The sequence below is a fragment of the Misgurnus anguillicaudatus genome, chromosome 1, assembly GCF_027580225.2.
Source record: "Misgurnus anguillicaudatus chromosome 1, ASM2758022v2, whole genome shotgun sequence".
NCBI lineage: Eukaryota > Metazoa > Chordata > Actinopteri > Cypriniformes > Cobitidae > Misgurnus > Misgurnus anguillicaudatus.
In genome coordinates, this window is record NC_073337.2 from 7134005 (window position 1) to 7152406 (window position 18402).

At 36.5% G+C, this 18402-nt stretch overlaps 2 protein-coding genes across 4 annotated transcripts; one reads left to right on the top strand and one right to left on the bottom strand.

Annotated features, from left to right (window-relative positions):
• Window positions 1–8764: 8764 nt before the first annotated feature.
• Window positions 8765–10336, top strand: LOC129432633 (small lysine-rich protein 1). 2 transcript variants are annotated; one of them, XM_055191156.2, is made up of 3 exons: window positions 8765–9116; window positions 9321–9380; window positions 9543–10336. In XM_055191156.2, the coding sequence occupies exons 2-3, from the start codon at window positions 9378–9380 to the stop codon at window positions 9798–9800; spliced, it is 261 nt and encodes an 86-aa protein (XP_055047131.1). In that variant the 5' UTR covers window positions 8765–9116; window positions 9321–9377; the 3' UTR covers window positions 9801–10336. The 2 variants fall into 2 exon arrangements, with proteins under 2 accessions (XP_055047131.1, XP_073715490.1); XM_073859389.1 differs by lacking the exon at window positions 8765–9116 and having other exon boundaries at window positions 9123–9380.
• Window positions 10110–18057, bottom strand: cd9b (CD9 molecule b). Of its 2 annotated transcripts, none has more exons than XM_055191155.2 (8): window positions 17868–18057; window positions 13928–14030; window positions 11419–11516; window positions 11216–11290; window positions 11033–11134; window positions 10854–10943; window positions 10675–10758; window positions 10110–10564 (listed from the first exon to the last, which is right to left on the bottom strand). In XM_055191155.2, exons 1-8 carry the CDS (start codon window positions 17937–17939, stop codon window positions 10499–10501), a joined length of 690 nt encoding a protein of 229 aa, XP_055047130.2. In that variant the 5' UTR covers window positions 17940–18057; the 3' UTR covers window positions 10110–10498. The 2 variants fall into 2 exon arrangements, with proteins under 2 accessions (XP_055047130.2, XP_073715448.1); XM_073859347.1 differs by lacking the exon at window positions 17868–18057 and adding an exon at window positions 16063–16226.
• Window positions 18058–18402: the final 345 nt, after the last annotated feature.

Here is an 18402-nt window from a genome sequence, read left to right on the forward strand (position 1 = left end):
TGCAATGTAAGTGAATGTGACAACTTGATGTAAGAGTCTTTATTAAATTATAAATTGAGTTCAAACAATCTTGGCCTTGATCCATCATAATGCAGTATTTACATGCAATTGTGTTCTTTGGCCACAAGATGGAGACTTTGCGCATGTGAAAAATCCTTGAAAAATCACCTCAAAAGACCTAGAAAAGCATCACAGTCTCAGTGACTTTGGGTTTGTACTCATCCTTTATTGGTTAACTAATCATATTCATGAAAGATAACTGTCTGCGTTCCCCTATAAACCGAGCAAGAACTGTCGAAAGATGAATTAGATGAACGACAACGTGCAAAACAACCGCAGGTCACATCCCTGTGAATACAACCTGTAGTAGGCTATGTAGCAGTCATATGGACCACAGCGCCGCCTAATGTGTGGTTCAGTTCTTAATTTTAACACTTTGACTTTCATCATTTGCAATGTTTTTAGAGGCATCTGCAATGTCTGGATTTTTGAAGTGAACATTTTTGCCACAAAAGCTTAAGTACACATATATGTCTTTAACTGCAGTTAAGGTAAAAGGGGAAACCACAGTATCGTAAATAATATTTTTTACATGTTGTATTCTGTCAAATAATTTCACAAATATATGTTTTTCAACAAATATGGGCAGATAAGCGTATTGCATGGCGTCCTCTTATGGAAATTAATGTGATGTACACCTTAGACATTTTCTATGGCTTAAATTGTGGAATTTCATTAAATCAGTTACTTTTATCTAATGAAATGTTCGTTTAGTCGTGCAAATTGGGTTTTTATCTTCTGACGTGTTTAAGTAATTAAATAAATACTTTATTTTAAAACATTAGTGAAAGGACCGTATCTGCGCGGCGCCCTCCTGTGGTGATTTATGGGAAGTACACCGAAAACAAAAGGAAAAACCACAGTATTGTAAATATTCTATAACCACTTAAGTATTTTTTTTCTTTTACAAGCTATGTTCTGTCTGCATTATTAAACAAATGTCATAAATATATGGTTTTTAACAACTATAAGCAGATAAAAAGTATTACATGGTGCCCTCTTGTGGTTATTTAAGCGAAGTACATATAGACGTTTCTGTGGCTCATTTTATTAGTTTAATTTAATTTTATGAATTTCTGGTATAGTCGATGCATATAAAGGTTTCGTCTTCTGATTCGATTAAATAATTACATAATTTCTTTATTTAAAAATATTAGTGAGAGGACCATATCTTCGCGGCGCCCTCCTGTGGTGATTTATGGAAAAGAAAACATGTATGTCTTTACTGCAGTAAAAGGGAAAAACACAGAATTGTAAATATTAATAAATACTTAATTATTTATATTTTTTTAATTTTACATGCTGAATTCTGTATGCATCGTTAAAATAATTTCATAAATATATGTTTATCAAAAACTATGGGAGATGCGCGTATTGCATAGAGACAGAGCGCAGCGCGTCATAACCTGAAAACCACGCCCACCGGGGGGGAAACAATCCAACCGTCTCCATTGACTTTGTATTCACCTTATTCCGCCACGCCCCTTTTTAATTCTTCGCTCTTCCGCATTTTGTCAACCGACTTCCGGTGTCGTGAGCAATTCGGTCCCCCCGAGCAATTCGGTCACCCCTAGGACCCCGCGTGATTCCATTGGCAGAAAAAACTCCTCATGGGTAGTTTTCTTAGCGCCTTATTACAATTCCAACAAAATCGCGTTATGATTTATGTAGTTAGAACGTTGTTAAAATTACAATTGATGTCTTTTAAATGATATGTTTCATATAGTAGTATATAAATGAGGTTATAGGTGGGAGATCTACACATTGCTTGTGTAATTTTATTATTTGGATTATTATACTGTACCATTTCCACTTTTGACTGTCTACTTATACAATTACTTACTCATTAATTATACAAAACATGATTACTACATAGTTGAATCACACATTTAAATTATAAGCCATGATTACTACACTTTTACTATTAAAAAATATATTCCGTAAGGTATGTTAATAATTTACAAAAAATAAAAGTATTGCTTTTGTAAAGCAGATGATGACACAAAAGTGTCTGCAACATGAATATTAGTTTATTATATAATTTTGTTTAGTTAACTTTTATTTATTTTTTTAATTGATGCTTCTATTTTGTACAACATAATTAACTTGCTATTCGCGTATGCAGACGAGATATTGCAATGACAAATTTTTGAGCAGGCATTAGTGCTAGATACCAATTGGGGTCCTAGGGGAGACCAAATTGCTCGGGGGGACCGAATTGCTCATGACACCGGACCGCTGCTAATATGGCACAGTGCATTCGGTTGTTAGTTTGGGGGTTAGAAGATTGTTTGTAGTTCACTATAACTTTAGCCAAATGACAAATATCGCTACTGCTGTAAATGTTTTAAATTAGGAGCACGGAGAAAACTTCATAAGATGCTCGGATAGTCATATATCGTCCCATCAATCGTCTCGTGGTTAGACGATATGAAGCGGCCGCGGCAAGTAACCTATGGGACATATTACCTCGTCCTGTCAGGAGTTGATGGAGCAGCATTGAAAACCATTAAAGTACTTATGCCTACCAATATTTACACAGTGATTTCGTCTTTTTTAAAGCAAATGTGCACCTTAGCCAGTCCAATAACAATTTTGTTTTTATGTGGTACCATGATAGAATTCATTTGCAAATTTGCCAACACTTATTCCTTCAAATCAGGAGACTTAAATCCTTTTAAGTAAAATCTACAAAGCTCACATATGGTTTAAGAAATTCCTTACAGATAATATCTGATCACACTGTAAAGGTTTATATAACTGCATGGCAGGTTACATCTGATCACATAGTAAATGTTTAATATAACTGCACAACATCTGATCATATTGTAAAGGTTTAATATAATTGCACAACATCTGATCACATTGTAAAGGTTTAATATAAATGCACAACATCTGATCACATTGTAAAGGTTTAATATAAATGCACAACATCTGATCACACTGTGAATGTTTAATATAACTGCACAACATCTGATCACATTGTAAAGGTTTAATATAAACTCACAACATCTGATCACACTGTGAATGTTTAATATAACTGCACAACATCTGATCACATTGTAAAGGTTTAATATAAATACACAACATCTGATCACACTGTAAATGTTTAATATAAATGCACAACATCTGATCACACTGTAAATGTTTAATATCTGATCACATATGAAGGTTTAATGTAACTTTACAACAGGTAAAGCAAGACCACCCTGCAATAAATTAAGACACAGCTTTATCGGAGTCATCAGGAGCTGATCCCAAGTGTTTATCTGGAAGCTGTTGGTGTATGTACTGGTAAAGTGCTTGGCGACTGTGTAATGGATGCAATATCAACCCTCTGTAAAGCTGACACAAAGATGGTTGTTTCTCAGTAGAGATATGTGTGCCAGCTTAACACATTGAAGCAGTTTCTTCGACAGGGTTTACAGGACTAGGCCTTAATTATATTAGGACATTTTAGTTTTTACAAACAAACCCTACAAAAAAACAAGACTGGTGCGCATCTTGTGACAAAACAATGGCACTCTTATATGTTGAGGTATGTCAGTACAAGGCGTTTTTAAATTATTGTAGCTCAAATATGCATTTTAGCCTGGTACCAGCATAAGCCCTGTCAGGGAAACTGCACCATTGTTTTCCCATATCAGATGTAGGTTGCTTCAGGTTGAGTTGTGATTTTAAAGTGTAGTTGTGGTCAGAGACGGATGGATCCTCCCATTGTGTTTCTGCATCACAGTTTAGGAACATGTTGATTGAATCATCCTCACAGTTATCCACTGCATCACTAAACATCAATGCATCTGTGAAAACAATATAACCATAAACATTTTTATGTTAGTATTTAAAATAAACTTGCATCATGAGAATTAATATATAAATGGCACCCATACTTAAACAGAACAGTGTGTAAGAGAGAGATGCATTAAATAGAGACAGTAACATTATACACACAACCTTTAACTTCAGTGTTAAATAATACGTTGTTTAATAGGTCATTATCAATATCTGAATGAGAAATGAACTGACATTCTAGCATCTGAAATCTCAGTAACTTGTAGGAATCACGTGGGCTACTGTAAGAATGCAATGTAATGTACTATAATATCTTGTTGTACTATCGTAAATATAAAAATATAGGTGGACAATTAAAACCATTCAAATAGTTGCATTTTATAAACTAACGTTACTGATCTTAAGTGTATTTGTAGAACGGACTTCACAAATCTATCTTTAGGCGAACGAGCACAAAGTTAGCTAAGATAGCTTACCTGAAACTGGCCACCTTTTCAACACCCGGCGTGGTTTAAAGTTACCGGAACATCGTAGTCGACCCATTTCTTGGGATAAGGGTGTTCCTCAGTTTGCTTAAAATAGGTAAGAAAGAAACATAAAGGCGCTCGAGTGAGCTTTTTAAGCTTAACGCGTCGCCTTCAGTGACTGCCTCAGCTGCTCGTCGTCTATGCGGCCGGAAGAACGTTGACAAAATGAGCGAAATGGCGCCGCCCTTGTTGTCGTGAAAAATAAGGGGCTTGGGCGTCGTGACGTCATTACTTGTCGTGGCGGCCATGTTGGTTGCCTCCTTTACTGCTGCGCTCCATGCTGCGCTCTGTTTATAGACATACTTTCTCTCAATCGTGTGTCTTAATTTGATTAGTTTGTCGTTATTTTTTCAACCATGGTAAACCGTTGCTGTATTAATAATAAAGTAACACATTAAAAGTAATTTACATTAAAAATGACAGATAAGAACAAAACTTCATTATGTTTTATTCAATATCGGAAACCAAACATTAACCTCAACCCCTCAGTAATGTGTATACATGACATATAAATGACATTTATATATACGACAGTGAAGTATAACATCTGAATATTAATTTATATAGCTTAGGTCAACATTGAACATAAGGGAAATGTCCCGGTTTACTCGCCCAAAATACGGGAACATTTCAACATTCATCTTTCTGTTGCTATCCCTCTGCTGACAGCAAAAACTGCTGCATTAACTAAGCTAGTTGTGAAGCTAGGTCATACGTGACTTTGCTTACAGATTGGCGTGAAATCGTGCTCTTACAACAACCACGCTGTTATCTTAAATGACTCTTTTTTCATATGGATCCCAACCGTTAATAGTTCCGATTTTGTCCACATACCGGTCCCTGCTTCCCTGTTTAACGTATCCCAGTAAATTACACATACTTTTCCGGATTTTAACATCTTTTTTCTTTCTTTTAATTCTCCCAACTCTGCCGCTTCTTCTCGTTCAACTTGCTGTATGATTACATTCGCGAGGCCACCAACATGGCCGCCACGTCCCAGAATGCAACGCGGCGCCCAAGCCCTATTGCGAGAGGACGCCTCCTTGTCATTTCTGGCTTATAACAAAAACTGAATAATGCCTAAGAGCTGCTGTGTGACAATATGTACAGCTAACAAGCCAAAGAACCCAGAAATAAGTTTTTATAAGCTGTCGAGCCGTAAAACACATACATGATTGGCATAAACGATTTTCACACTCTCGCTTCTAAAAGCTTCTTTTCCACTCTACTTCTACATCTGTTAAAAACCACAGACACAACTATATTAACACTTTTACATTTTTGTTTGCGAAGCGTATTTACTAAAAACTATAGACTTCATCTTATTTTAACACTTACATCCAGTCTGTTACAATGTTCACCTCTGTTCCAATAGAGAAATTAGTTACTGACTTAGTCAATTCTCGTATCATCCTTATCAAAACCCTGTTTTGTTGTTCTTGTTTCTTAACTACTTGAATCATCAGGCTTGTAGTCTTGATGAACTCTTCTTTGTTTATTAAAGCGTTTTCTTCCCCTCTTGTCTTTCCTCTGCTCCTTTTTAATCCGTCTGTCTTATTCTTTTTGCAGACCTTGATTGATCAGATCAGTGACATTAATTTCAGTCTGCTGTGGGCGACTAGTATATTGCATTTCATATTGTATACCATCTGATACTGTCACGGAGTGACTAGACGGGGCGGAACCAAAATGAGAGCGAAGAGGTTCCGCCCGGACCGGTTTGTACAAACACCAGCACTTCCGGGTTTCCCGGGAATCCCCGCAATCACTGAACTAAGGCACAGCTGCATAAACGACGTGGCGAGCGATGATTGGGCGAGTCATGCCGTGAAGGAGGATATAAAGAGGGCAACCAGAAGTTACTTTTTAGTGTTCGGTTGCGTTGGACAGACGCCGTGAGTACATGCTGGGTTGAGTCCTCTGAATACTGGAGTACAAACGCTGTGAGAATGTTCTGGGATCTGTGGAGAGAGAGAGAACAGTCCAAAGTCAAGTAAGGGTGAGCACTGGATTTGAATGAACGCATTGACATCTCTGTTACTGTTGTGTCTGCACGAAGATCTGGGCAAATCGCATTGAAGAAGTCGTTTACATCGAGAATGCCCTGGAGAAGGAGGAAATAGGAAGAGAGAGATTGTTTAGAGACGTTCCAGCTGTGAGTAACAGTAAACCATTGGTGTGTGTTGAACACTTACATTGTTAAAGGAGAGTGTAATCTGTTTATGAGCGGCCCCACCAGGTGTGTGTAATAGGTGGGCGAGCCAAAAGACGTGCATTGTGCCGACGCTGGACAGCGAGGGGTTTGAACCCGGTTGAGCCACCGCTCGGCGTAGCGAATTAAATCTCACTCCCTTACCCGCCATAGTCCCGCCAGGAGAGGAGTACGGACCCTAAACTATTCACTGGAGTGTGTGCTGTGCAATGTGTGAGTGATCTATTTGACGCGAGTACACCAAAGCTTTTGTAGTGTTGTGCCGTGTCCTTGTCATTTGTACTCACCTCAGGAGGGATTAGAAACCTGTGGAGACCATCGGGAGCCGCCACGACGGTGTACGCCCAGCCAAGCCAATTACGCCCCGTAACTGTGTCCAGCAGGAGTCTGACGGAGCTTCCAAGTGAGGTACTGTGAGGAATACCATAGTTTTACCTGACCACCTAGCAGCAGAGTAGGTGCTAAGGGAGATAGGGGATCTGGGCGCCTGTATGTACGCTGTGTGTGTGACAAGTGCATGATAACTACTGCCTTCTCGTATAGATCTTCGCCTGCCCTAGGGAAGAGGACGTGTGGTCACTGCCAGTCTGAAATACAGAACAGACTTCTCCCCTCCAACGTCCCTGGCCCCGTAGTGTTCCCCCTGAGGGCGAGAAGATATATTTTAGAATCCCTTTCCCATCTCCCTTGATTCTTTTAATTAATTAATAAAGTTACTGTTTTTATTCTACTCATCTCTCGTTGTTTGGTCATTGGGGTGCTTTTGGGACCTCCTCGAGGTGGAACTTGGGAAGGAGCGCGACGCACACAGTTTGTGGTCCGCTCCGGCCTGTGACAATACAACAGGGGCTAAGCCTCCTTAATATTTTAGACCTATTGGCCCTGTGTAAATTACCCTTAAAGGTGGAGTCCACGATGTTTGAAAAACGCTTTGGAAAAGGAGACGGGCCGACTACCAAAACACACTTATAGCCAATCAGCAGTAAGGAGCGTGTCTACTAACCGACATCCTTGCCGCGTTGCGTATGTGTGGGGCGGGTCTATCAACCGAAGGTCCAGATTCTATTGGGGTAGGGGCGTGTTTGTTTAGGTGATTTCAAATATCAACATTGGCTTTCAAACATCGTGGACTCGGCCTTTAACTGGCACCGTTCTTTGAACGGGACACCTGACTTTACTTCAATATTTTATCTTGCATGTTAATTGGAAAGGTCTAAGCCTCTAGAATACATATTCTCAGTGTAGCTCAAAACATTTATATTTATTATTTATATTGAATGTCACTGTCCCGCCAGCGGGACGCCTACGTTTGCTTCAGTGCTTTGTATGAGAACTCTTATCCAATCATGGCAAAATACATCGTTTGAAAGCTCTAAAAGAGTCACTTTCTAAAATGCCACGGGTCCAGGCTCACTTTATTATATTTGTAACACTCATACAATATTTTTAACCTAAACAATCTAGTTTTCATATTTCATCAAAATTTTGACGTAGAGAATTATGACGTAGAGAGAGTTAGTTTCTAAAAGGTCACGGGCCCACAGGCAGGCCAACATTGTTTTTATTATTTATAACACTAAACCCCTACTCTAAACCTAAAAATCATGACAAACTATATCACTGTAAAGCTCTAAGAATGTAGTTTTCATATTTCAAAGTCATTTGAGGATAGAAATAATGAAGTTTTTTTAATACTCCCCCCATAGGAATGCATAATAATTATTATTTATTCATAACACTACCTAAATCTTCAAAAATGTTGACAAACTATATATCATTGGAAAGCTCTAAGAATGTAGAATGTTTCATATTTCAAAACTGTTTTGCATTTATAATAATGCAGTGACAGTAATTTATTAATTTGTGACAAGAGATTGCAGCAAACCATTGACACCTAGTGGCCATTGTTGGTAAAACCACTGAAAGTGTGACACAAATCTCATTTTTTGTGATTTTAACTTGAAATTTAAATCACAACTACTTGAGACTTGTGGCTTCATGTTCACATTATTATTTTTGTGAAACAATTACATTTTTATAACTGTATTTATAAAACAAACATGTTATTGCATTATTTGTATTTATTCACATAAATTTCACCTCCAGACACCTTAAATTGTTGTCTTTAAAACAAGACCAAGATTTGGCTTCTAGACTAAGTTATATTAATTTGAAGGGGTACACAGTTTCACCCTCACCCCACTCAAATGGGATTTGTGCCATTTAAGGGGTTAACAGACTGTTTTGTGAGAACAGTAAACAGAAGATGCTGATACAGCCGCTACGAGTGTTCATCTGCCCCCTTGCTTCCACTGTCCTCTCTTTTTGAATAGTAAAATATGGTCACCCTTCACTTCAGAAGAATTATGTGTGACAACAACAAAAGAAACCTGGCCCAACCTGAAAAGCCAGTCGTGGATGAATCCCACAAACAAGCTCCCATGATGCGTCACTAAGACAACACCAGACAGAACAACACAATAAAATACCTCAGAGACAAACTGAATGGGAACTTAGGCTCGCTGGTAGGACAGTCTTTGTGTTGAACTTCTGTGACAGATCATATAAAATAATGTTGTACTCTTTAACAATTTGCAGAAAACCTAATGCATTGGAAACAGTATGTGTAGAGACGCCACAGATTTTATCTGTTCAGAATAAAGTAAATGAGTTGGTAGAAGATTTGGCAACCACTTCTGCTTCTGTAAGAAATGTTTTGTTTTCTCCAGTGTGCAACTTAACTATCTAACTTCTCAGCCATCTTTTCATGGAAAGGCATTTGAATAATGGTAAGAGATTCATATTTTCTTTTAAATTTTGTTAAAAGGCTAAAGAGCAAAAATCTGTGAAATATTTTCATTTGTTTGGAAATGTATGATAGTAGATTCTCCAAACAGATCAAATCCTTTGTAGACCACCAGTACTGAGTGCATGTAATGTACATTTTACAGCCTCCAGGTACCAAACTGTCAAAATCTAAAAGTGCAAAACCTGCCACAAAAAGCAAAAAGAAGCACTCCTCTAAAAAACAATCTGCAAATGCCAAATCCCCCCAAAAGGATGTGGATATTCTGAGTCCAGCTGCCATGGAGAACATCTACTACATCTCTCATAATGCTATGGACTGCTTGGAGTTCAGAGGCTTTGGTTGGCCTGGAGCCTCCAAGAAGAAAGGAAAGAAAGGGAAAAAACGAAAAGGAAAGAAATGAATGTCGATTTGTGCTAATCGCTTGATTTGAATTTGCATAATCGATACAGAAACAGTGAATATTCTCACTATTCTAAACTTTTGATCCAGTTTAACTCCATAATTGTAGCGCAATGTGTTTGTTGAATGCACGTGTCTGAGTAACTGTTCTTTGAAACCCGGGAGAAAATAAAACTCAGTTTATCGTACATTTCATGTTGTATATTAAACTGCAGAGATTTCATTTCGACAAGATTGTAAAATCTTAAAGTGTGCACTGAAAAGGAGAGGGAATAGGAACACACGTTCAATCATGCTTTAGTCCAAGAGATTTGTTATCAACTACTTTATTTATCATTTCAAATCTCCAGACACAAAGTAAATAATCAGTTCTTTATTAAATAAGCTATTTTGTAAAATGTAACATAAGAGAAATTTAAGTGGCTAGTAAGTACATTTAAATGATGAACATATATGAACGTTAAGCTAAACACCAAAGATATTAAAATTGAATTGACAAGGCCATTGACGTGGTGAGACTCACAAGAACTTGTCCAGTGTATGCATGGCCTGTAACAGTTTTCATGCGTTTGGAAAATTCCGGGCTTGTTAGACGACTAAGTGGGAGTGATTTTCCAAACACACACACGCACTCACATGCACGCACACACACAATCAGATAAATACACAGCAGAAAACAGGCTGTTGGATAAGGACGGCTTATACGATGTCCCGGGTTCGTCGGATGGCACAACATAGGAGCATGCTGAAGATCATACCGAAGATCTGTCAAAAAGAAAGTCGGAGGTTATTATCTGATATCCAACAAGACCAGAAACATGCTGTCAGAGAGGACTTTACTAAAGAGGAGCCTGTGACATCACTACCACACTCACCATGATCACACCAATGCCGATCCCAACGCCTCCAATGATGTGAAGCTTAGAGGTGAAGACATCTTTGATGGCTTCTGGGCAGCTCGTGGGGTTTCAGAAAAATACATAAATGTAATTAGAGTAAAAGAAAAGACGCTATTCAGGTCCACATTATTCATTATTTGTGAAGTTTCTGGTACCGTGGTGACCAAGTTTTCAAGTCCCTCCTTTTTCGGGCAGGTTTCAGTGGCCCCATCGAATGCGGTTCCTGATGGTCCACAGCACTTCAACTAGAAGTACAGAAAAGATAAACTTTTTGTATACCGTCATGACAAATAGTTTGTTTTTATCTTTAAAAGGTATGAAAACTAAAACTTACTCCATACTGAATCAACCGCAGCGTTTCCTTCAGAGCCTCCTGTTTCGTGGATTTGTAGTTGTTGAACGTCTCTGTGTAGAACTGCTGAACCTCAGTCACAATCTAGGAAGAATAAGACGCAGTGAGAAAATGAACAAGAAACAATAACATTTCAAGCATTACTCCAGCGTGAGTGTCACATACTTTGTCTTGATTGGACAATCCCCAAATTCCTGCAGCCACTTCTGCTGCAAATATGATGAGCAGGAACACAAAGAACTAGAGAAAGAGCGAGAGACACAGAGAGAGATTTCAACTTCAGGTTGTATTTTCTGTCTATTTAATCAACAGTGTTTGTTTACGCCCAACAAAATCATTGGCGTGAGAAAAGGGGGTGAGGTCCTCACCAGTCCCAGCATGCATGAGGATTCTCTTATTGCTCCACAGCAGCCAAGGAACCCAACCACCATCATAACCGCTCCCGCCGCGATGAGAATATAGACCCCTGAAATGAAAATAAGATTAAATAAAACAACTTTATAGACACCTGTGCATACCTCCAAAACATCATTCATTTATTTCTCTGTACCATTATGGTTCTTGTTATTTGACCCAATAATGCAACGGTGAGCACAGTAATCAAAATAAATATTTATATTAATGCATTTGGCAGACGCTTTTATCTAAAGCGACTTACAGTGCATTAAAAGCTATTGTTATCAGTATTTGAGGTCCCTGGATTCAAACCCATGACCTTTTGCGCTGCAAAGGCAGTGCTCGACCACTGAGCTATAGAGGAATGTAATTTTAGTAGTGCTGGGAAAAGATTAATCGCAATTAATTGCATAGAAAACAAAAGCGATCTTGGCATAACACGTGTGTGTGTGCTGTGTACAATTTTGCATATTTAACCACAGACACACATACATATATTCATTTCAGAATTTTTTATTTATATATAATTTTTGTATTAAATAAATAAATAAATAAAATTATTAAATAAATAAATAAATGTTTGTATTAAATAATTTTTTTAATAAATAAATGTTTGTATTAAATAAATAAATGTTTGTATTAAATAAATAAATAAATGTTTGTATTAAATAAATAAATAAATGTTTGTATAAAAATAATAATAATAATAATAGTTTGTATTAAATACATAAAAATGTTTGTATTAAAGAAATTTTCTTGTATTTTTTTATTATAATATAATAGAATTATATATAAATTATATAATTTTCTTTTTTTATTAAATAAATATTTTGTTTAAAAATAAATACATTTTTTATTAAATAAATAAAAAATGTTTGTATTAAATAAATAAAAAATGTTTGTATTTAATAAATAAATAAATAAATAAATGTTTGTATTAAATAAAAATTATTAAAAAAATAAATACATTTTTGTATTAAATAAAAAAATATTAAATAAATAAATACATTTTTGTATTAAATAAGTAACAAATTGTTTGTATTAAATAAAAAATGTTTGTATTAAATAAAAAAAATGTATTAAATAAATAAATAATTGTCTGTATTAAATAAATGAAAAATGTTTGTATTAAATAAATAAAAATGTTTTTGTATTAAATAAAAAATGTTTTTGTATTAAATAAATAAATAAAAAATTTGTATTAAATAAATAAAAAATGTTTTTGTATTAAATAAATAAATAAATATAAATTAAAATATAAATATATATATATATATATATATATATATATATATGCGTATGTGTGTGTGTATGCATGTATATGATATATACACGCGCACGCACGCACACACACACACGTAAATGTTTCTTAAATACATACATGAATGTGTGTGTATTTCTATATATACACATAATAATTACACACAGCACACACTCATATATTATGCCACAAATCACTTTTATTTTGTATGCGATCAATCGCGATTAATCCTCTCCCAGCACTAAATTTTAGTTCATTTTTTCCCCCTGATTTTAAACCAGGAGCGAATGAACACTGACAGTGTCGATGATAACTTTATACTACAGCTAGCTTGTCAGTTGAAATAAGACCAAAGCATGCAAAATATGCAAATAATAGTCAAAATAAAAGCGTACTGTGCCGTAACCATAGAAACGCTGCTTCGACTACCTGCTTTTCTGGACGGTCTGCCATTGGGATATATGTCATTGTGGTACAAGCCCTCTCTCACTCACACAGCGTTACTGAAACTCTGACTTAAAATCGGACGCTTGCTTAGCAAACTGATAAGATTTATGCGTTGGTTGGTGGGGTCAAGAATCACCTTAACCATTGTTGAAATAAAATAAACCAAGGCCAAACAAAAGTAGTTAGGAGAAAGAAAACAATGGGAGTTCTGTTGGTGCGGAGGAGAAAGGCGGCTCTGTGAGACATGAGGGAAGGGGCAGAAAGCTGGCATCATGTGGGCCAAGCACAGCCTCATCTGAACAGCACGGCCATTATAACCCAAACAGTCCTGCTCCTAAATATAACGCACATGCTGACACAAATACAGCAACACTGCTCGATTATTTTCAGGCTGTTTTTCGGCAGACTTTTGAGTAACATGTCTTATGATTGTTAAAAAGTTTGAGATTTACTTATAATCTGTATGAATGTTAAATGACCGAGTAGTTCAAGGTCATTACTATTCACACAATCGGTTAATTTATTATTCATCATTCGATCATTCTTCCCTCATTCAATTTCAGACATTCTTTATTTAAATGATATCCTGACGCACCGTTCAAATGAAGTTCCTGGATTAGGTGGTTTCTGTTTCTATGACTACTATCATATCCAAACAATGCTTTTCAACTATGACCATGTGGGTGATAAGGGGAAGTATGGAATGTTTTGAGTTTGTTCTCAATAATCGTTTATAGGGACATATTGCACCAATTTACGACTCCAAATCTTACCTGTGAAAAACACAGAGGGGGAGCCTTCAGAAGTAAACAGTCCTTTTGTTCTCTCATCGAAACGCAGCCAGAGTCCGACGGCCAAAACTCCCGTGCCTGCGAGCTGAATCACAAAACAAAACAAGAAAAGAGAAACGTTACAGATACATAACCTAGCACAAGCACAGTTAATGGCAAACTGACTCTGAGTGCTCACATTAAGTATAGCTGCAGGCCAAGCATGGCATTATTTACAAGGGTGGAGCCCACAAGAAGTCACTCACAAAACCAAACATTTCACTCAGTTTCAGTGAGAATGAAGTCCAACAGGCCCTTTAAAGAAAGGTATTCACATACACTGAAACTGACCTGACAGTCTTGCTAGCTCACTTTCAACTGCAGGGTCTCGCTTCCACAAAGCAAACATTGAGGAAAAATATGTGGCATCGAGTATAATTCATGTTGCCCAACTACAGTTGTTGTTTCCATGAATGTGGCACGAATGAGTAACATCAGATTGTAAAAATCCTGTTTCTACATGTTTTCACAGACAAACATTAGTCATAAGCCCACTGACTCACACACATATTAAAAAAAATAATACTTACAAAATAATGAAGACCGTATTAAATATTAACAAAAAATGCAATTTGTTAAAGCCTCTCAAGATCAATAGTTAGTGGTGACAGCGTGGTTAAATGTAAACATGTTTATGTGTAAAACTATTTATATATCAGGCCAGAAAAAATGGAAAAGTACAGTAGTTAAACTTTTGAATTCTCATTTACCCCTCAATGAATTGGTGGAAAGGGTGGGTGTGTTCCTATTGTGTGTTTTGACTAAGAATGCAACCAAAAACCATAGCAACATATCATTCTAGCTTAACCAGCTTTCACAACTTTTCCACCCCCCAAACTATGAGTCACAGTGAGTCAGGGATGCGGAGACTCTCTCAAAGATTCCAAAATAATTCAATTTACACAGAAATTCCGTCATTCCACTCCCACAAAGTTTTATTTTTTCAACTTCTTTAAACTGGTTTAGAAATATTATTCTGATGAATTTCCAAATAGGGATAACCAAAGGGTCAAAACAAAGCTGTTGTTTATTAAAAACAGTAGGTAATGTTTGTTAAGCGACAACTACATCAATCCATATTAATCTGTGTACTATTATCTCAGTGTTGTTTTATAAACAGACATAAACAAAACCAAAACAAAGTAGGCTACTCATCATTTTAATTCTTGAGTTAACACAGATATAATGACCTTGTAGGCGATGTCTAATCTAATTCTTGATAATTATACAGCACAGTCAGAGTCACATAATGATATACAATCAGGATTTAGTCATTCGGGTTTTTCAGGATACTAAAGGTTTAGTAGGTCATACAAGTGAAATCCCAAAACCAGTGTTGATACTACAGAAAGTCAATAGTTGCCAAATACTACACCAACTTCTATTCAAGTAAACGTCCAAAAGTGGATTCAGTGATTTAACGGAGCACTGCACAGTCTTCACAGCATTAATTTAACTTTAAATGGATCATTTAAAGTTATTGTTTAGTCAACATCAAGCACATTTCTTTTGTTTGCTGTTAGATTAATATTAACATTACAGACAGAAGCAGATTAGACTGCATGATTTATGTCCACTAAACATTTAACCGACTGTATTTACATGATTATTCGCATGAGAATTTACATGAATGATTTTCCATTTTAAAGTATCGGGGCGCGCACCTGTATTAAGAGCGCGCGTATATACGTCTGTCAGACAGCGTGCGCGTCTTCTTTTTGCGCTTTTAATAACTTTAAATACAACACAAATGTGAACTGTTGTCAATGATCAATATATCTTTGTAATTGTCACGTGTTTGTAAGTCCAGAGTAATAAAAACAGATCTATTAACGTATTATGGACCAAATTTATCATATACCATAACAACAGCCTTCAATACACACTGTATACACTATAGAGATAGTTCGAAAACAAAACAAAACTTGAGAGTAGTAGCCTATAAAACATGTTTACAAACTGCTATGACCTAACCACACCTCAGTCACACCATTTCAACATTTCCGCGTTAATACTACCGCCTTATCTCACAATCACATCTGAATGATCATACGGATGTATAAATGTTAAAAACCTACCCAGAAGATGAAGTTGAAGATAAAGAGCAAGTACTTTATACACTGAAGTCCACCTGCGGCCATGGCTAAGCTGTAAAACTCACGATTGAGTCGAGAAAACAATTGATACTGAGCGTCTGAAATGTGTTTTCTCACATTCACAAAGACGGAGAGAAGGAAAAAAATTCCTGCAGGCCGCACCCTCTTTCGGCTTACCTGGTTACGTCAGAGAAAAAGGTGTGTTCAACTTCATGGGGCTGCAAGAACCGACAGCCAGATGACGTCAAAGTACCGTGAGAATGATTCAAGAAATCATATTTCGTCTCGCTCTCGCGGTACTTTGACGTCATCCGGCTGTCAATTCTTGCGGCGCCGCATGAAGTCGAAGAAGCCTATTAAAGAACTAAAACAACTAGGCGTGGTTTGGTTAGCCTACCTGGTTATGACAGAGGGGTGGCGTGGTTTACAGCAGGACACGATTGAAAAGTTACGAACAACAGCGTGGGAAATGAACTGTTCAAATGGAAAGCGCCAAGCTAACACAATTCATTTACTTTAGCCTGAAAACAAAGTGTATAAGATCCATATAGATCAAAGTTGTTTATACGCTTTAGTTTTATAAACTTTTGTAAAAATATAACTCAATTTTTGACACCTATTTTTCTCAGAATGAAAAGGAGAATTTTAGACAGAGCTCAGGAAGACGACAGCACTGACAGATCTGAGTCTAAGTCACAGCCAGTCCTGATTCAAAGAAGAGTAAACTTCATACTAGTGCAAATTTAGATTGTTTTCTATACTTCTATGTATTTCTATAGGATAATAAAAATATCAAAATTATTGGAAGCAACAGGCACTTAAAGCCACACATTCATTGTACAATCTGTTGGGATTAAATTAACTTAATTTAAACAAATGTTGGATTTGTCCATGCCATGCACTCTCAGTAAAAGGTACAAAAGTTGTCACTGGGATGGTACCTTTTAAAAATATCCTAATATGTACCATTTAGGTACAGATATGTCCCTTCATGGGTATCAGCAGCCTATGTACCTCTGACGTACCAAATAGGTACCATATGCATCTTTTAGTTACAAAAGTGTACTTTTTAAAAAGGCACCGCCCCAGTGACAACATTTGAGCTACATTGTACCTTTTATTCTTAGTGTGTGGTTTGAAACAACCTATTTTTTGCCTTTTGGCTTAAACTCAGAAGTTTTGGTGCTTCTTAAATCAATATTTTATTCAACAACATCAGAGTTTGTTACTATTAAAATGTTTAAACATGAAAGAAGATGAATAAACAGGCTAAACATGCATAATGTAGCTTCTCTAGATTATGGCAAAGTTGCTGTTTTATTAAACCGTGAGCCTCAGCTGCACACATTGCTGGGTGCATAGACAAGCAATGCATACATTGGTCTAAACACACACATTTTTCAAAACTGTTTGCCTTGTTTGACCATACATTGTTAATATGAATGAAACAAGCCTTCACATTGAATAGTTTACTTCTGCTTTATCCTTACACCACAATTACCTAAAAAACGAAATAAGTTCAGAGTTGCAACGTGCAACAGTTTTAACACATTTGTCATGTTTGTAACATTTAAGATTAATAATACATTTTCAAACTGATGTTTGTAAAAGTGTTTACAGAAATTTTTGAAATAAATAGTATAAAACAGGATGGTCAAACATGTTAGACAAAACATTTATAATAGATAGCATATGCTGTGAACATAGTTGAGTTTAAAGAACACACAATAATACATAAGCACAATACAAATCTATGTTTATATGTTTGTGAACTGATGTGAACTCACCCAAAATATAAAATTAAAGATAAATAAGAGGTATTTGATGCACTGTTCTCCACCGGATAAAGCTGCCATCATGTAAACCCAGTCTATAAATCCAAATACACAGCAACAGAAGCTTCCTTGTCAATTTGTCGAATGCTTAAATTCCCAAAGGTCTCTATGTGCCCGTGTTTTGCTAGTCTGTGGCTGCCCTGATGGGCTGTGACTGTTTATAACTGGCAAGTCCCACCTCTTCTGTGAGAAACTGAGGGGCTTTTTAAGCTGCTTGCTTGCTTGTTTGCTAGCTTTCTTTCACATATTGATATGTTAGCATGCTTTAAGTTCCTTTATCCTGGGGGACCCACATTTTGTAAACCACTTTTTAAAACATCTAATAAAAATCATCAGCTCAGTAGCAGAGAGCTCCCAGATCTGAACTTGTCAGATTGGAGAGATACATCAAATGTGCAATGTTGTGGGTTCTCAGGACCAGGATTAAAAAAACCGCTTTCTAAAAGGTCACTGAAATTTGTACCAATACCTTTCAGAAGTTGACATA